Genomic DNA, 19,227 nt, shown 5'->3' on the forward strand with positions numbered 1-19,227 from the left:
GTGTGGCCGGCGCAGGCCCGTGCAGGCTGCCCTCCTCTCGCCCCACCGCGGCCGGCAGACATTCCGGAAGGCCCACAGCTCACGGCCGAGCCCTGGGGCGGCTGACGGCTCCCTGAGGGTCTCACCCCACAGGGCTGACCCGGGACTCCTGAGGCCACCCAGGCCCGTGATGCAGCAGCACCACCACGAGTCAGCCCCTTTGTGCCCAGGTGGAGTGGGGTGATTAGGGGGAGCAGCCCCTGTAGGAACGGGGGGAAGCCGGGGCTGTCCTTCGTCCGCTGTCCTTCTGACGGCCCGTCCTGGAAGGACCAGGTCCCGCGACCAGCCCTCTTCTTGGATTTTCCCGTAAACCCTTCTCCACACATCGCCAACGAAGCCTGTCCCCCTGGAGCCTCGCTTGAAGCCTCCACCGGCTTCTCAGGAGCCCCAGGACACCCTGGTCCTGCTCGCGCCTTCGGGATCCAGCGTGAACCCACCAGCTCAGCTCCCGCCCCGGCTCCCAGCCGGGCCGTCTCCCGGGGGCATTCCCAGGCCGTGTCAGCCTCGGGGCCGCTGCACCGGTTCCTCCAGCGGCTGGCCGGGGCCTGGCAGGCTCCAGCCAGAGGCTGCCCGGGGCGGTGGCGGGGGGGGGGGGGGCACCCCTGCCCCCCTGACCTGGTGGGGCCTCTTTAAGCGCTGTCCCCCCACTCGGCTTTCTGTTCTCCTGCACACACATCCCTCTCCACTCCACAGCTGGGACGCAGGGCCCAGGCTTACTCAGGTCCCTTCCAAGGCTCGGCACCTAACTTTACATCATTTTCTTCAAATGGCCCGCCCACCCGCCCCCCAGCTCCCCCCAACTCCCGGCCCCCGAGGCTCAGGCCTCTGCCCCTCGAGCAAAGGGCCAGGTGGCACCGGGCACGTCTGGCGGCTGCTCTGGCCGGACGGGGGGCTGAGCTTTCTCTCCTCCAGACTGTTCACAGGCTCCCGGCCTCCCCACCTCCAGATCAGTGTGCCAAGAGGAAGCTTCTCCAGGAAACTCTACCCGTGGGTCACGCTCCCTGGGCCCAATTCAGCAGTGGGGTGGGGTGGAGGGAGGGGCGGGGGTGTCCAAATTCCAGGAGCTGCTGTTTGTGCTTCCCCCTCCTGCTCACCCGCTGACTTGACTCCCCCAAATAGACACAAACACGCCAGTCTTGTTAGGGGCAAAGGATGTCCTGAGCTCATTCCATACAGGTTTTGTGGACTCCACCCCCACTCCAGACCCTTTTTCCCCCCACAAAGCCTGCATGGAATGAGCTCGGGACATCCTCTGCCCCTAACAATCTCGCCGCGCTAACCCAACCAGCAAGGAGGCCGCAGGCCCACCAGACCGTCCTTAGAATCTCAATCTCTTCCCTTCCAAACCTTCTGGAAAACTGATGGGGTCCCCCACCTAGCCCAGCTCTAATTAGCCCGGGCCAACATTTAGCAAACTCTCCACTTCCTGGCTCTTGGCAGACCTGGCTAACCGGCCACAGAACTCTGACCAGTGATCACTGTGGACAGAGGAAACCTATTTGCCTCCCAGTGAGACTCAGATTTAAGTGACTGCAGTGGCAGATTGAATCGCAGGAAAAGTGACACTTGCCCACTGCCCCGAGCTGTCACCTGCGGAGCTGGGATAAGAATAGGGCCACTTCACGGGACTGCTGTGTGGCAACACGGGGTCATTTCCAGAGCGAGCGCCCGCGTGTCCTTGGCATATGACCGCCTGTTACTATTTGCAGGGGTTGAGAGGCAACGGAATGAAGTGAGGACCAGCTGACACACGGGTTAGGGAGCCCGTGAGGACAGCAGGGGGGTGACTGGGGGGTCGATCTGCCACAGACTTCAGTCAAAAATAAAATCAGGGCCTCCCTGCTGGCCTAGGGTTAAGTCTCAGTGCTATCACTGCTGTGGCCTGAGTGCGATCCCCGGCCAGGGAGCTACCCACAGGGCGCAGCAGACCTGTCCTGGCTCCCCGCTGCTCCCCTCAGCAGTGGGTTTCAGTCCGTCTGCCTGTTCTGTTAACTGCTCTGTCTCTGGTGAGTCCTCTCACCCCCCCACACCTCTGGCCTGTACAAATAAAAATAATCCTTTTTATTTATTTATTTTTTAAATTTTTTTTCCCCCAAAGATTTATTTATTTATTTATACAAGCACTGGGCACAGTCAGAAGCGCGGGAGGGTGAGAGGATTCACCAGAGCCAGAGCGGGGAGCAGAGCAGGCAGAAGGACCGAAGGACACTGCTGAGGGGAGCAGCGGGCGGCAGGAGAGGTCTGCGCGCCATGTGGGACCCTCCTCCGGTGGCCGGGGAGCAGCCGGGGATCGAACCGGCGCTGCAGAGGCTGCAGGCAGCTTCGCAGCTCAGCGCTCAACCGCTGCGCCACCGGGGGAGGTCCAAAATCATCCTTTTTTTAAGAAAAAAGCAAAATCAGATGCCACGGGGCAGAGGCGCAGGCGGTGCTCCTGGGGCTGGATGACCTGCGCACCCCAGGGGGCGGGGGGGGGCTGCCTGAGTTGGGAAGGGGACTCCCTGGGGGCTGCGTGGGGGGGGGAGAACAGCACTCCAGGGACAAGGGGCGCTGGTCCTGTAGAAGGACGCGGAAGCAACAGCAGCAGAAACAAACAAGTGGACACGTGGGCCTGAAGCCAAAGCTCTGCGGAGGCGACAGCAAAGGGAGGGCAGCTCCGGGGCGCGAGAACACGTCTCCAGGCCACACGTCTGCAGGAGCCGACCTCCAAGATATGTAGGGCACTCGCGCAGCTCAACGGACCTGGGACCCCAGCAGACATTCTTCTGAAGAAGACAGAGAAAAACGGCCAAACGGGTCCATGAGAAGCGGCGACACCCCAGCCGGGGAGGTGGGGGTGGGGCCCCAGCAGCCAGCACAGCAGGCGTGGGGGGCGGGAGGGGAGCAGGGGGGGGGTGGTTCCTGGGGAGGGGCGGGGGGATCCAGCAGCTCCCCTCTAGGAGTCCACCTGGGGGACGCGGACCCCCCAGCTCCCGGAGGGGAGGCAGTGGCCATGTGAACCGGCGGCGGGTTCCCACGAGGAGAACCGGGGTTCAGGGCAGGGCGGGCGGGTGCCGCGCCCGGCAGGCAGGGCGGTGGCGCTGGGGTCTGCGAGGCGGACGCGGGGACAACTGTTCCACCAGCGTGAGGGCGGCTGAGACGCATCTGGAAAGGGCCGGCCACCGAGGACGCGGCTGCGCCCCCGTGCTGCCTCCTTTCACCAGCCGCACACGGTCCCGCGGCGAACGCGGACTCGTTCAGTGGAAACAAGCCCATTTCCCAAAACGGAAGCTCCGAAGCGTTGCCCGTTCGAGAGCTCGGACCTCCCGGGGCTGCCCCGGCCTCGCTGTGCGTCCGGCCGAGGCCCGGGGAGAAACCGGCCTCCCCCACCTGAGCACAGAAGGGAGCGGGAGGCTGGCCGGGGTGACGTCCCCCCTGGCCCCGGCGTCTTCCCCGCCCCCCCCCCGTGTCCCCTGGCCCCCCCCAGCCGCCGGGTCTCCACCCCCCCAGCCCAGCCAGGGTGTCCCCGCTGGCAGCCTCCACGTCCCTGACCCTGGGTGAGGGGAGACAAGCATCTGACCTGGACCCACCGCACCAAGGTTCACGTTTTTATGACACAAAAGACGAGAAAGGCGTGCGCCCGGGTCAACCCTCACCCGGATTATTCGTTTCTCCCGCTGTCGGCGGGTCTAACCCGCAGGCGGGCCCGGGCGCCGCCCCAGGCCCTCGGCCAGGCCGGCTGCTCCCCTGGCAGGCTCCTCCGTGCTACGTGCCCCGCGGGAAACAGCTTCGACCTCATGGCTCGTCGGGCCGGCCTCCCGCGGGGAGGGGGCCCTGGGTCCGGGGACCACACGGAGGTCCAGGCGCAGCCCCGCGAGCCCCCACCGCCCAGGCACAGACAAGCCTCCACGGACAGGAAGCCCACAGGGCGGTGACACAAAGAGCCAGACAGGTTTGAAATGTTAAAAAATGTATCCTTGATTGTTCTTTGTGCGGAGGGCAGTGATGCTAACCATGTAGTAAAGCGAACCCTACAAAGTTGCATAACATGGAAATAAAGATTCTCCGACACCCTCACCCCCCCCCCCAGCCTTCCCTTTGTACGTGCAGGCAGGTATGTGTTTACACAGGCGCGTGCTCGTAGGCGGTCCTGTGTACACGTGCCCTGGTACGCGCGCGCACGCAGTCCTCCACATGCTGGGTACATGCACGTTTCCATGCGTGTGCTTGCATGTGTGGTGTTCGTGCGCGTCCTTGCACGCACATGTGTTCGTGTGCGCTCGCATGCAGTGTCCGCATCAAGACAGGTCATTGCTCCGCAGCGTTGTTTTCACGGAAACGCACCGCAGGGCACTTTCCTGTGTCACCGAGGACAGGCCCGCCTCGTCACCCGCCGGCAGAGGTGTCCGGGCCTCGCCGTCCCGGACGCACGGGCTGGGAGCACCTCACTGTCTGCGCCGCCTGGGGAGGCGACCCTGGCTCCAAGGCCACGTGCTGTGGCAGGTCTGTGCTCAGAGGCACCCCCTGCCCTCGAATGTGTCCACCGCGTTACACAGCCGGCTCCCCAATGCATCCGGCACTTGGGGTGCTCTCAAAATGGAACCTGCCCCCGTCTAGCCCGGGCCCCGCCTGGCCACAGGCCACGTCACGGCAGAGTGGACGACCCCACGTCCCCGGGCTCTCCTGTGTGCCAGACACCGTCCTGAGCATTCACCTGCGGGGATCCCCGCCGCCCTACAACGCCCCGGAGCAGGCGCCCCGTGCCCTCTGCTGACGCGGGAAGGCGGCTCGGGGAGCCGGCCTGACTCACCACACGACGAGATCCCGGGCTCCGCACCCAACGGCTCCGCCAGCGGGAGACACCTCGAGGCTCCAGCTGCCGGTGGCAACGAGGCGGGGTGGCCTCCGGTTCTTGCGAAGGGACCGCCGGGAACCACCTCGGTCACTCCCGCACCCCGACTTGGATGGTGGGTGTTACCGGGAATTTTTAGGATGAACTTAAGCAACCTGCAAGGAAATGTCATGCAATTAAGCAGAACCTCAGGATACTCCAAATTTACGTGCGGGCCTCACCCGTGACTGTCCCTGAATGTGCGTCACGAAGTTCAGCTCCGACCAGCGGTGGTGCCGTTACCCAAGGGGGGCCGGGCGGGGCTCGCCTCGGCGGCGGCCGTGACTCCATGCGCAGACTTGGCGGGGGGCTCGGCCTTGGGTCTGGCCGTGGGGCGTGGAGTGTCCACTGGGTGGAGGAAGGGAAGCGCGAAGGCTCTGGGGCCGCGGGCCATGGCCACCCTGCGTGCTCTTGGGAAGGGCAAGCAGAGGACAAAGGCGGCGAGGGCGGCAGCGAAGGCCTGGAAGGTGGCGCACAGCCCAGGCTCCTGGGCGGCAGAGGGCGGCCGCGCGGGCGTGTGCGCGGGGAGGTGACCGCTGGGCCGTGCTTCAGGAAGACGAGGCTGGAAGCCTCTGCCAGGACAGCCGGGGGTGGGGGGCACAGACTGTGCCCGGACAGCAGCTTAGAGGTGACCGTAAATAGTTCTGCTGCCAACGCCTCCCCGCAGTGCTGTCCTCTGTTCTGATTTCTAAAAATGGCATCAGGTTCCTTCAGTTCTGGGGTCTGGCTCACTCTGCCTGGTCCCCCCCCGCCCCCGCTCCTCCCATCTCTCGACACCATTCCTGGGGTTCCGCCCCTCACCCAGGCCTGCTCTGGTAGGGCCTGGGCCTCCCGTCCCCAGGCCTGATCCCCCGTCCCCAGGCCTGATCCCCCGTCCCCAGGCCTGATCCTCCACGCCATAACATCCCCTGGCAGTCAGTTGCCTGAGGGTGCCCCCGCCTGCAGACACAGAACCCACCCCGGGGCGCTGCGCTTTTTTTGTGCCGCCGCAGGAATTTGTGTATGGCCGAGACTCGACCACTCGCTGGGGTTTGGTTACGAATGAGGAATCCCAAGCTGGGGAACCTAAGCACCTTTCCCTTAACTGCCTCCCTTCCCTGCACTGGCCCTCGGCGCCAGGAATTGCAAGGGCAATAAGTAGGGGCCCCTCTGTCTCCTGACGGGCAGTGGGCTGAGGCAGGCCTCCGGCTGCGCCCTGGGTGCTGCTGCCTCCCGACTGTGTGCTGCTCAGCGGGTGTCCTGACCTCTCTGAGCCCGCGGAGCTGACACCAGCTGCCTCAGCCCATGGGCCGGCGTGGGGAGCAGGAGCTGGGGCCCTGGGAGGTGGGCGGGGAGGGCCAGTGTGACCCGAAGTCTTTGCCTTGACCGCTCTGGGCTGCCGCCCTTCTCACGAAGGCGCACGTCCCCACCCCGACCCGCAGCAAAGGCCGGCCTGGCGCACACGGTGACTGCAGGCCCAGCACGGGGACGGGCGGCTGGGGGGCAGGCAGAGGGTCCTTGAGGCCATCCCCAGGGCGGTCACTCTCGGAAAGCTGAGTCTGACCCTTTGGGGGGACGGCTCCCCAGGTCTGCCCTCCCAGCCGCTGGTGCGGACGCCGAGGCCAGAGGCCGGTGCCGCAGGTGGGCAAGCGGGCGGGGGGCCCGGCGCCAGGTCTTGCCCGCTTCTGGAGCAAGGGAATTTGGGGTGAGCGGGAGAAGGATGAGGGTGGCTCTGGAACAGCCCCAAGTCTGGCCTCCGGACCGGGAGGCCTTCCCGGGCCCCAGAGCCGCGGGCTGGGACCGGTCCAGGGGCCCAGGGCGACGGGCCTCGGCCTGGCCGGTGGGGGGCGATGAAGAGGGTCACGCGAGGGCACTGCGGCCCCTCCACGCACAGGGCCGGCGGGCGAGGGCGCGGGCAGCGCCGCTGTGCGGGGGCTGGTGCGCCGGGAAGGGGGGCTCTGGTCCCACTCTTCTCAGCGAGCCCCAGGCCTGAGCCGGGTCTCCCTGCGGACTGGGGGCCCAGAGGCTGCGTCCAGGCGGGCTGTTGGCCGGGCGGCCCGGGGCCCTCCTGCCAGCAGCGCCCCGGGGTGGGCTCCGTGAGGGCCCCCAGCAGCGCCCCGGGGTGGGCTCCGCCCGAGCGCCTCGGGCCCAGGGAGGCCCGGGGGACCGAGCACCCAGGCGCGGACGGCGGGCGGGGAGCCCGGTCGGCGGGGGAGCCCGGGGCCGGGGCGGGGAGCCCGGGGCCGGGGCGGGGAGCCCGGGGGTCGGCGGGGGAGCCCGGGGGTCGGCGGGGGAGCCCGGGGCCGGGGCGGGGAGCCCGGGGGTCGGTGGGGGAGCCCGGGGGTCGGTGGGGGAGCCCGGGGGCCGGCGGGGGAGCCCGGGGGTCGGCGGGGGAGCCCGGGGGTCGGCGGGGGAGCCCGGGGCCGGGGCGGGCGCGGCCAGCGCGCGGGGGTCCGGCCCCGCGAACACGACGAGTGGGCCCAGACGGGCCTCCGGGCTGACGCCGCTTACCGCGCGCCCTGGAGGGGCTGGGCCGGGCCAGCGGCTGCCTCAGGCCCCCGGCGGGCACCGGGGGCGATGCCCCCCGCCGCCCGCCGCCCGCGCGTCCCCCGCCCGCCCCCCGACGGCCGCGACGCCCGGCGAGCGCGGGGGCGGGGCGGGGAGGAGTCCGGCCGCGCCCGGCCCCGCCCCCGCCCGCGCGGGCCAATGGGGAGGCGGGGCCCGCCCCCGCCGCCCCGCCGCGGGCCAATGGGGAGGCGGGGCCCGCCCCCGCCCCGCCGCCCGGCCCGGGGCCCTGCGCCCGCGCCCGCGCCCGGCCAGACGGCGCCCGCCTCGGCTCGGTTCGGCTCGGCTCGGCTTGGCCCGGCCCGGCTCGGTTCGGCTCGGCTCGGCTCGGCTCGGCTCGGCCCGGCCCGGCTCGGCTCGGCTCGGCCCGGCCCGGCATGGCGGGCTGCTGGCGGGTGGCGCGCGCGCTGCGCAGGGCGGCGGGCTCGGGGCCGGCCTGGGCCTCCGCCGCGCCGCTGGGCCCCAGCTCGCCCGCGCAGCCGCGGCGCCACTGTGAGTCCCGGGGCGCGCGCGGGGCGCGGGGGGCGCGCGCGGGGGGCGCGGGGTGCGCGGGGGGCGGGGTGCGCGCGCGGGGGGCGCGGGGGGCGCGGGCGCGGGGGGCGCGGGGGGGGCGCGCGGGGTGCGCGGGGGGGGCGCGCGGGCGCGGGCCGGAGGGGCCGAGGCCGCGGGGCCGAGCGGGGGAGCCGCGCCCCGGGGTGCCCCGCCCGCCCGCGCCGGGGGGAGGCGGCCCCGGCACAGACAAAGGCGCCCCGGACAGCGGCGCGCGGGGTCCCGGTGCTGCGCCCGCCCGCGCCCCGCCCGCAGGCCCCGCGCCCGCGAAGGTCACTTTCCCAGACCCCGCGCCGGGAGCCCCGGGGTGGGCCGGGAGCCCGGGGTGGGCCGGGAGCCCCGGGGTGGGCCGGGAGCCCGGGGTGGGCCGGGAGCCCGGGGTGGGCCGGCGCGAGGGCGGGGTTGGGGGGGCCGGGGCGGCGGCCGGCCACGGCCACGGGGTAATCGTTAACCCGCGCGAGCAGCTGACCGCTGACCGCCGCGCCTGCCAGGGAGAAGGGGGCGTTTCTGCTTCGGTGCTTTCGGGGTGTCTCTCTGGGGTCAGCTGTACAGCTCAGGGTTCCCCGTGAGTCCCCCAGGACATCTGGTGCAAAATGTGGTGACTCAGATGCGCCACCCAGTCTCCTTTCCCCGCGCCTTGACAGTAAAAAAAGAAAGACCCCCCCCAAAAAAGACCGAAACCCCAGATGAACAGGAAAAAAACCCCGGGGCTGAGTCTGCACAGCAAGGGAAGGGCGCCTCGGTGGCAGCGCCCAGCCCCCAGCCCCCAGGGGCCGGCTGTCGTGGGCGGCCGGGGGTTTGAGCTGAGCCTGAGCCCCTGCACCTGTTGCCCCCGGCCTGCCAGCTGGCGCGGCTGCTGGGCGCAGGATGCCCGGCTCCCCGCACGGCCCGCGAGACTCTTCTCTTGGAAACCACCCTGTATCTGCCGCCCGGTCGCCGGCTTCCCGCAGCCTCAGTCTCCCCGCCGCGCACAGGCCTCAAGCCTCGCCCTGCTCGAGGGCCTGGGAGGGCGGCCCCGCCGGCGCCCACCCCAGCCCGACACCGCTGGGCTTTCTCATCATGGCCCCAGCCCTTCACACCTTGGTGGGGCGCCTGCACGCCCAGATTCCGGGGTGCATTCTCGAAGCACTGTTGAGGTTTGCAGAGAGCGTTCTTACGTGTTCTTTAAGGCTGTTGCCCTCACACCGGATGCTGCCCCACCAGAGCTGCTCTGGGCGCTTCTGTGTAAGCCCAGTGGGTTTTGACGTCAAGTCTCCGTAAAATCTGGGGCCTGCACCAGATCCCCTGTGGGGTTGAGCCCCACTGACTCTGCTTCAGGCATGATGTGCTGGGAACTGCCCCTCCACCCCTGGAGGCCAGGCTCTGTCCTGCTCCGGGATTCGCGTTTCTGCAAACCCAGTTTAAAATGCCAGCAAGTTGCAAACCGTGCGCTTCGCTGGGGCGGAAGCCTGCTGCCTGGCAGAGGTGCGCCCGGGCGCACGCGTGATGGCAGGTGCGGCTCACCTGGGGGTGGGGGGCGGGCTGAGCGTGTCAGCCACAGTGGAGGTGAGGGTGGGACAGGCCGGCCGCACGCGGCATTGCCGTCGCTTGGCGTCTTGCATCCTTCCGCAAATACTGTGCCCCTCGTGCGTGCCAGGTGCCGGGCAGGGTGCTGGGCATGGAGCTGGGGGTCAGAGCCGGGCTCTCTGCCCGCGTGGGCCTAATGCAGGGACAGATGAGAAACGCGGTGTCCTGTTGTCTAGGGTGATGCGGGCAAAGCTACAGCGGCTGGAGGAACCCGGACAGCGCCAGGAAGCTGGGGAAGGTGCCAGGGAGTGAGGGACACAGGGGAGAGCTTGCCAAGGCCAGGCTGAGTGCACCCCCACCGGGGAGCGAGCGGAGCCTGAGAGCAGGGCCAGGTGAGACACTCAGGCTTCGAGGACTTTGACCTTTACCACGAGCGGAAGGGGAGGCTCTGCGGGATTCGAGAGCTGTGCCGAGCTCTGGCTTCCTGGGCCTGGGGGGCCTGGGAAGAGGCTGTCACAGCCTGGCCCGAGGGGACACTGGCTTTGGCCTGGCTGGTGGTCCAGGGGTGCTGAGGGGCTGCTAGCTTCTGGATGTGTTTTGAAGGGAGAGCGAATAGGATTTTTCGATGGTTTGGATGTGGGTGTGAGACAAAGAGGAGAAACAGAAGAGGAAGGAGCGAGGGAGGACCTGGAAGGTGCTAGCGTGGCTTCCAGAATTGCGGTCCTGCCTTCTCGAGTTCTCTGGACTGGCGGCTTCTGCCCACTTTCTGTGCGGAGAGTCTCCAGGTCGGAAGGCGGGGTGGCCTTTGGGGGTGGCTAGCTGGGTGGGGGCTCCGGCCTTGGGTTCTGAGCAACAAGCAGGTCCTGACACCAGGGAGGGGTTTGCAGTCCTCGCCTGGGGCGCCAGCCTCTGGCTGCCGGGTGAGTCGGGTACACACTGGCCAGGGTCGAGCGTGCCTGCGGCCGGCCTGTGTAAGCTCCTGGTGGGTGGCTACCCCTGGGAGGCTGCTGGGGGGCTGTTGAGGCCCACTGTCACCCCGTGCTGGGGGAACAATGGGGTGGCCCACCTTGTTGGCTGAACCAGGGTCTCAAGCTGCGCCCTGGGGTGCTGTGCCTGGCAGGCCTGGAAGGCAGGGTGGGTCCTCAGCCTGGCCCACCCTCCCCGGGAGTGACAGCTACAGTTTTTATGTAAAATCTTGACTTATTTGGGTGTTTAAGTTTTTGTTACTTTTCTTTCTTGCTTTTTATGGGGGTCAAAGAGGGCACCGAAAGTTTCCGCCTCGGCCATTTTCAAGGGCGCTCGGCCATTTTCAAGGGCGCAGCTCTGGTGTCACGTTCATGTCGGGGCTTCGTCTGGTGCGGCTGACCCCGTCCTCACTCGGAAACAGCTCCCTGCCCGGCTACCGCCCTCTGCTTCTGTCTGGCTGTGACTCGCTTGGAAAACCTCACGTAGGAAGCCTGGGGCGTTTGTCTTTGTGTCGCTCAGGCTCGTGGGGGCGGCGGAAAAGATGCTTCCTTCACGTGGGCCGGCCGGGAGGAGCAGGCTCCGGTGGCCTCGCGGGCGCCCGGCCCTTGTGACCGAGGCGTCTAGCAGGTGTCACTGCAGACACCTGGATGGAAGGTGTCTGGGCACCCTGGTGTCCGTGAGCCGCGCACCCGCCTGCGGGAGCCCCGAGGGAATCTGTGGAATTCGAGACTAGACCAGAGGCGAGAGCCGGCCGAGCCCTCCAGGGGGAACGGTTCCGGTTGCCTCCGGATGCTTCTGGAGTCCTGCTGGCCTCTGGAGGGTTCTGGCCACACCTGGTCCACACCCTCGTCTCCCGGGCCCGCGGCGGCTTCCACATTCCGGCTGCTGGGAGCGGGGGCGCCGTGGACGCAGGTGCGCAGAGCCTCCCCCGGGCTGCTGTGATTGCGCCGGGCGCGGGGCGCGGCCGCAGCGGGGTTGCTGGTCACGGGGCGGCCCTGTTGTTTTTGATCTTGAGGAGCGTCAGCAGGAGGCTGCACCCGCCAGCCCGCTTTGGGGCGCGGCCTGTCACTTTGTCTTCCGTGGCAGCCCTGGGGGAGGGGGGAGGTGGCGGCTTCCTGTGGCTCGACCCCTCCCGACTGGCGATGTCCAGCGACTTCTCAGGCGCGTGCCGGCCGGTTTCCATCCTTTCTTGGAGACACGTCTACTCCGCGTCTTTGCGCGTTAAGTGCTCAGGTTATCGGGTTTGTTGCTGCACTTCGGTTTTTTAAGCCTTGGTTACCCTGACCAGGAACGGAACAAGAACCTGGGCGGAACAGAGCCCCCTGCTGTGCCTCCACCGCTGCCCCCTCTGCTCTGGGGCGCTGCCCACCTCTGTTGTGCTTCAGTGTCTGGGTTTCCTTGACCGACAGGTTGCTCCGTGGCCGGCTGTTGACTCTGAGAGCGGCCCTGCCATGGGTGGGGGGGCCTGACCTTGGCCACAGCCCAGGCGAAGCTGAGGGGCCTGACTGGCAGGGTCCCTTCGTTTTTTAGAGTCTGGATTAGCTCTCATCGAAGCACCTCGCGGGGGACGGCCAAAAAGCGGGGCTCGCCGCCCAGCATGCAGACTCCTGCAGGCCCCCAAAGCCCTCTGCCCCCCAGCTCCCCGCCTCAAAAGCTGCAGTTTCGGAGCTTAGGTCCAGAACACCTGGTGCGTGTCGGGCCGGGCGACCGGCGTCCACCCCGCGCTCGCAGGGTGACATGTTTCGCCTTCGCTGCTTCTCCCCGCCGGACCCGCCAGGCGTGGGAGGCCGCCCTGGAGCCTGCGCCCTGCGTTCCTGGCTCCTTTTCTCCCTAAAGGAGCTCCAGGGTGCTGTGTCTGCACGCCTGCGGGACGGCAGCCCCGTGCGCCCGAGCCCCGCTCTTCCCGCCTCCGGGCGCTGGCGCCTCGTGGGCCGCCCGCGCAGTCTCCAGGCCGCTCGCAGGCTCTGGCCTTGGCTGTCCAGCCACCGCTCTGGCCGGCGGCCGTGGGGCAGGAGACGGGCTCCGCGCTGTGAGCGGGCCTGAGTGAGGGCTGCCTCGCCCCTTCTAGGGACAGGCCCCCTCCGGCCTCTCCCCACTTGGCTACTGGCCGAGGGGCGAGGGGCGTGACCTAGCCAGCGCCTCTTACCTGGCTTTGCTGGCTGCTCCCCGCTGGGGCCGTTTTCTTGGGAATTCACTTCCCAGACTTTGCTGGAAGAGGCCCCTGCTCCCCTCCAGCTCGCCTTGGGCCGTGGTCGGCGCTCCTTGGGCCTGGGTGCTTCTCTGGCAGGTCTGCCCGGCCCGAGCAGGGGTCGGGGTGTGTTGCCGCCGGCTGGGACGCCCTGGGTCTGAGGAACTGTGACCGTGGGGCTCTGCGTCCCCACGTTAAGGCGCAGCCTCTCCCGTGGGGGCTGTTTTGAAGGTGAAGAGGGATGACGCGTGGAAGGCGGCGCTCCCCAGCACACACCTGCCTCCCTCCTCGCGCTGGCCCAGCCTAAGCTTCGCTTCCTAGTAGAAGTGCAGGGAAGACTGGGGGGGTCTGGGGTGAGAGGGGGTCCCGGAGGCACTGGGGCCGCTGACTGGAGCCCCGGCTGCTGTCCTGAGGACGGTCACCTCTGCCATCCCTTCCAGGGCGGCTGCGCCCTCTTCCACGGGCCGGCCGGCCTCCCTCAGTCGGGCCTCCAGGTTCCCCCCAGGGAGGCGTGAACCCAGGGTCGGGGCGTCTCCCCGGGGTTGGGCCGGCTGGGGAGACGGGCTCCCCACTCCCCTGCCCAGGGCGTGATGCCCTGTGTGTGCCCCGTCCCAGATGCCGACAAGAGGATCAAGGTGGCGAACCCCGTGGTGGAGATGGACGGCGACGAGATGACCCGCATCATCTGGCAGTTCATCAAGGACAAGGTGACCCCCGCCCCGCCAGAGCCACCGGCCTCGGGGCCCCGCGCCGGGCCTGGGCGCGCTTCCCGGCCCCCTTCTGTCACCACTGGGCTCGCGGGGGCCAGGGCACGCCTGCAGGTCTGTCCTGCGTGCCACAGCGCGTGCCGGGGCCAGAGCCCGCGCCTTTCAAACAGGGGCGCGGCTTCGAGGCGGCTCCTGCCCGGGTCTTCTCCCCGACTCTCCGCCAGGCTCCGCGAGGGGGCGGTGGGTAGGGCCTTCGCGGCGGGGCCGCGGGGCAGCGGAGGGTCTGAGCCGCAGCGGCGGAGGCCCGGGGGCTGCTCGGCTTCCCCAGGGTCTCCGCGGTCTGCGTCTGTCCCCTCTCCTGTTGGGTCCACACACGCGGAGCAGCTTGAGAGCCCCGCTTCTGTCTGGGGAGGAAGGGAGTTGACAGGCCACCTCGGGGCACCCCAGTGCCCTGGCCTCCTGCCAGCTGCTGCCCTGCCCCCGCCCTCTGCTGGCTCTCCCGGGGCCCTCCCAGCCAGGCATCCCGGCCACGGCCAGCTCTGACTCACGGTCGCCGGCGCTGGCCCGGCCTTGGCGTCCCTCCCCAGCTCATCCTGCCCCACGTGGACGTCCAGCTCAAGTATTTTGACCTGGGGCTCCCGCACCGTGACCAGACCAACGACCAGGTCACCATCGACTCCGCGCTGGCCACCCAGAAGTACAGCGTGGCTGTCAAATGTGCCACCATCACCCCTGACGAGGCCCGCGTGGAAGGTGTGAGGGCGCGGAGGTGGGGTCTGGGCAGGAGCTGTGGCGCGGCCATCCCGGCGGCCCCGAGGAGGAGGGGGGGCTGGCGGAGGGGAGGGGCGGGCCCCCGGGACGGCGGCGTCTCTGCGGAGCTGAGGGCCCGGGCGGGGTTGGTGGCCCTGGTGCGGGAAGCAGGGAGCCAAACCCTCGGCCCCCTGGCAGGTTTGCAGGGGGAGCCCGAGGCCCCGTCCCCAGGAGAACTGGGTGTCAGGTCCAGCTCCTCAGGCCCCCGGGGGCTCAAGGGAGCACAGCCTGTCTGGCTCTGCCACTGCGGAGTCACAGGCGCCCCCAGGCCGGGCGGGACCGCGGCTCCGGTCCGGGGCTGCTCTCGGGGGTCCCGCGACAAGCACGGCGCGTGCAGCGGGAGCGGGTTGGAGAGAAGCGAGAGGCTTAGGGGTTCCCAGAGTTCCTTGCCCACCTCCCGCGGCTCCGGGAGCGAGAGGGGGCCCCCAGGCGCCCCTCCTTGAGCTCGGGGCCTCCGGTCCGCTCGCCCTGACGTGGGCATCTCTCGGGGGGTTTTCTTTTATTGCTCTCAAAGCCTGGGACGCGCACGGCCCCTGCCGGCGGGGGGCGAGTCTCAGGAGCCGACCGCCTGCTCTCAGTCGCCGCCTGGAGCTGGGGCCCGGGTGGCGGGAGCAGGAGGCCACGCGCGCCGGGGCTCACAGGCTGAGCTGCGCCCGAGGGTGGCGCGGGGGTGAGGACAGCGAGGGGCGTCGCCCACCTGCTGGCCGCCGTTGTGTGGCTCAGCCCTGAAAGCGGTGCAGCCGTCTCCTTGGGGCAGGCCCCGGGGGTCCCGAGCCAGGGGCAGGGACCCTGGAGCCGGACCTTCACCCGCCGAGCTCCCTTCCCCCAGGGGGACGGCCAGGAACCCCCCCGTACATTCTCGCTCGGGGTGCACGTTCTGTGTGGAAGCTGCGCCTGCCGCGGACCCATCTGTGTCTGTCCTTGCAGAGTTCAAGCTGAAGAAGATGTGGAAGAGCCCCAATGGAACCATCCGGAACATCCTTGGGGGGACGGTCTTCCGGGAGCCCATCATTTGCAAAAACATCCCCCGTCTGGTCCCCGGCTGGACGGAGCCCATCGTCATCGGCAGGCATGCCCACGGCGACCAGGTCGGCCCTGGGGCGTCTCCTCCGGGTCCTGGGAGTCCTGCGGAGCCCCCGGCCTGAGCTGCCCCCCTCTTTCCCCCTCCCTGCAGTACAAGTGCACGGATTTTCTGGTCGACGGGGCTGGCTCCTTCAAGATAATCTTCACCCCGAAGGGCGGCGGCCGCGCCCGGGAGTGGGAGGTGTACGACTTCCCCGCGGGCGGCGTGGGCCTGGGCATGTACAACACGGACGAGGTGAGGGGCCGCGGCGGGGCGCGGGCGCCGGTTCTGACCTGCGGCCTGCGAGCAGGTGCATCTGGGGTGCTGAGGGGCCTCGGTGCTCCCCCGGGCCACGGTGTTTGTCCAGCCTCTGGCTCGAGAAAACTGGTCCAGCACGTCTTCCCTTCCCCCGTCCTGACCTTCCTCTGCCGCTGGCCTGGACCACAGGCCGGGGGCCCACGGCCCCTCTAGCGCCAGGCTCTCTCCCGGCTTGCGGTCCCAGCAGAGGGGCCAGGCCGGGTCACGTGACCGTCTGGAGCCATGACGGAGGCCCGGGGCAGGCCGGGCTGCAGGTGGACGAGCCAGAGCCGTGGCGTGGGGTGCGCGAGGCAGCTTCCCGCAGCAGAGCTGGGGCACTTCCAGACGGGACGTCACGGCTTGCCGGGGGCACGGGGCAGCCGTGCTGCCAGAGGGTCGCGTGGAGGGAAGGGACACCACCCCTGCCTGGGGCTCCGGCCGGGAACCATCCAGGGCCCCTCTCTCCCCACAGTCCATCTCCGGCTTTGCGCACAGCTGCTTCCAGTACGCCGTCCAGAAGAAGTGGCCGCTCTACCTGAGCACCAAGAACACCATCCTGAAGGCCTACGACGGGCGCTTCAAGGACATCTTCCAGGCCATCTTTGAGAAGTGTGTGCCTCCCTGACTGTTTTCCCTCTGCCCCCGCGCCCCTAAACCCTCATTCCACGCGGGGGCGCACTGACCCAGCACGCGTCACCCGGCCCTGGGAGCCCCTGCGCCCGGCCCACCGCTGGCCCTCTGCCCCCAGGCACTACAAGGCGGAATTCGACAAGAGCAAGATCTGGTACGAGCACCGGCTCATCGACGACATGGTGGCGCAGGTGCTCAAGTCTTCGGGCGGCTTCGTGTGGGCCTGCAAGAACTACGACGGGGACGTGCAGTCTGACATCCTGGCCCAGGGTAGGCCCGGGCGCCCCGCTTGCTCTCGTGGGGTGCTTCGCCGGGGCTCCTCTCGAGCGGATCTTAGGCGCTTTGGTAGGAAAACCAAGTACAGCTGCAGGACCGGGCGCGCTGCTTGGTGCAGGGCCCCTGTGGCCAGCAGGGGGCAGCAGCTCCCTGGCATCCGCGTGAGGACGGCGCCGCCTTAGGTTTGGGCTGGTGTATTCCCAAGGCTGCTGTTCCAGAGCCGGGGGCATGTGGGCAGTCAGGTTCTCAAGGGCCAGGCGTGTCAGCCTGGAGATGGTTCTTGTCCACCTAGGGGCCTGGTGGCGATGTTTGGACCAGGTCTGATTCTTGCGGGATTGAACCCAATTGGGTGCTCCTTAAATTATGGAGGATTCGAGTTGCACAGCGAACTTCGGAAGGATGGGCAGAAGCGGCCTGGCTGTGTTGGGCACCGAGCGGGAAAGCTGCTGGCACGGGCGGCTAGAGGACATGGAGGAAGAGACAGGTTGGGCGAGGAGGCAACCTGGGGCCAAGCCCCTGGCAACAGAAGCGGCTGCTGAGAAAGGGCCGAGGCCGGTGCTGCCTACAAGCAGGGCCTCTGCTTTGCAAAGTTCGGGATGATGGACCTGCAGAGCTCTCCTCTGGGGTGAAGGGAGGGAAGCCCCAGCAGGCGAGAGAGGGGCACGTGGGGGTGTGGTCAGGTCAACATGGAGCCGGACGCCTGCCCTCCCCATGGCAGCGATTCTCAGACAAATGCTTTTCCCGTGGGGGCTGCCGCTTTCTCCTCCTTAGGCCTTCTGGCTCCTCTGTTATTGCCCCGGGGTGCTGTGAAGCCCAGGAGGCCTCCTTAGGGGAAAAGGTCAACATTTGCACTGGGGAGACTTTGAAGTACCCCAAAGCTCCACTGCCGTGGCGGCCACCATGCGGCTTCATCCTCCTGGCTTCGCCACGCCTCACAGCCTGCAGCCAGGCAGGGGCTGGACTCCGGGGGCCTGGGGTTAGTTGGCTAGTGATGGCCACCCTGAGCGCCCCCGGCCTGTACTAGACGCTGGGGGTACCCACGGCGAAGGTGGACCAGCCTGGAACTGCGGCTGTCTCCCCACGACAGCAGGGGTGAGGCAGAGCAGGCGGCCAGAGGCGGCGATGCAGCTGGAGGGGGTGGGCTCAGCCCCAGGAGGCCCGAGCAGGGGGCCTGAGTGGGGGGCTTCTGCCCGCAGGCTTCGGCTCCCTGGGCCTGATGACGTCCGTGCTGGTCTGCCCGGATGGGAAGACCATCGAGGCGGAGGCAGCCCACGGGACGGTCACCCGTCACTACCGGGAGCACCAGAAGGTGAGTTGGGGACGTGGCAGCACCTGCCCAACCACTCTGGGCCCAGCGCCCGGCCCCCTGGGTGGGGAGGACAGGCCTGGCCTGGCCTGGCCGGTCCTCACTGGCCACTGTGGCTCTTGCTCCCCCGTGGCCCCTCCCAGGGCCGGCCCACCAGCACCAACCCCATCGCCAGCATCTTCGCTTGGACGCGAGGCCTGGAGCACCGGGGGAAGCTGGACGGGAACCAGGAGCTCGTCAGGTGAGCCGGAGGGCGCGGTCTGGCTGGGTCAGGCTCTGGGCTCACGGCCGGGCCCTCACTCTGCCTCCCTGCAGGTTTGCCCAGACCCTGGAGAAGGTGTGTGTGAGCACGGTTGAGAGCGGAGCCATGACCAAGGACCTGGCGGGCTGCATCCACGGCCTCAGCAAGTGCGTGGCCGGGGGGGGGGGGGGGGGGCAGGGCTGGCCTTCTGGGGTCTCGGGACCAGGCGGGAGGAAACCAGAGGGTCCCTCTTAGACACCCCACCCCTCCCCTCCCGAGTCAGGTGAGCGGCCAGACGCCTGGGACAGGACAGGTCACCTCCCTGGGGTGCGGGGTGCGGGGCGGTGTTGCTCGGCCTCACCCCGCCTCCAGCCTTCCCATCCCCGTCCACGCCCACCCTCGGCTCCTGCCCGGGAGCCTGTACCGGCCGCCCAGTCGCCTGCGGGAGGAAGTCGGGCCCTCCGGGCTCCTGCAGACGCGGCTGTGGCCTCTGGTAGGGACCGTGGGCTGCCTGGGCCCGGCGGGGCTGGCGGGTGCCTCACGGGTGGCGTTGTCCCGCAGCGTGAAGCTCAACGAGCACTACCTGAACACCTCGGACTTCCTGGACACCATCAAGAGCAACCTGGACAAGGCGCTGGGCCGGCAGTAGAGGGCTCCGGCGGTGGCGGCTGGACGGGCGGGCCGGCCCCCGTGCCCGGGGGAGGGTGAGCCTCGCAGCCTCTGGAGGCCTTCCTAGGGGACGTTTTCTACAAAGAGGGTGTTTTTTAAAGTGTGTGCCTCCCGCTTGGCGACGGGAGGCGGGACGCGTGTCTTACCTCAGCGGTCCGCGTGCTCTGCGTACTGCGACTCATGGTGGATCCCGGTGCCTTACTCAGCTACTAAAAAGCTCTTCACGAGACGGTTGGTGCCTTTGTCCCTGGGGGCCGGGGGGGGGGGTGATGCCCGAAGGGCTGACAGGCTGCTCCCGGGGGGCGGCAGCAGTGACTGCTCCCTGGGGGCTGCGGGACGCGTGGGGTGCAGGCCTGGGCACCCGGGAACTTCCTGGCGTAACACGGTCCCGACCTCCCGTTCTTCGATGGAGACTCTGCCGTCACGGGCGTAGAATCCCGGTTGCTGCTTTCAGTCGCTGCTTTTCTGTGTGTCTCTAACTCTCCAAGCCCCGCGCCGCGGCGCACGCGCCGTCTTGCTTGCCACAGCCCCACCCAGCAGCGGCCTCCTCCCCATCACTCAGGGTTTGG

General features: G+C 68.8%; 1 protein-coding gene across 1 annotated transcript; it reads left to right on the forward strand.

Annotated features, from left to right (window-relative positions):
• Positions 1 to 7,827: 7,827 nt before the first annotated feature.
• On the forward strand, positions 7,828 to 18,872 carry IDH2 (isocitrate dehydrogenase (NADP(+)) 2; the record flags this gene model as incomplete). The annotated part of the gene is made up of 11 exons (XM_084252990.1): positions 7,828 to 7,942; positions 13,275 to 13,366; positions 13,954 to 14,119; positions 15,104 to 15,264; positions 15,351 to 15,494; positions 16,009 to 16,145; positions 16,285 to 16,436; positions 17,639 to 17,751; positions 17,892 to 17,989; positions 18,064 to 18,156; positions 18,551 to 18,872. The coding sequence occupies 11 exons, from the start codon at positions 7,828 to 7,830 to the stop codon at positions 18,636 to 18,638; spliced, it is 1,359 nt and encodes a 452-aa protein (XP_084109116.1). The 3' UTR covers positions 18,639 to 18,872.
• Between the last annotated feature and the right edge of the window lie 355 nt (positions 18,873 to 19,227).

This window comes from Talpa europaea (assembly GCF_964194135.1).
Source record: "Talpa europaea genome assembly, chromosome: 14".
Lineage (NCBI taxonomy): Eukaryota > Metazoa > Chordata > Mammalia > Eulipotyphla > Talpidae > Talpa > Talpa europaea.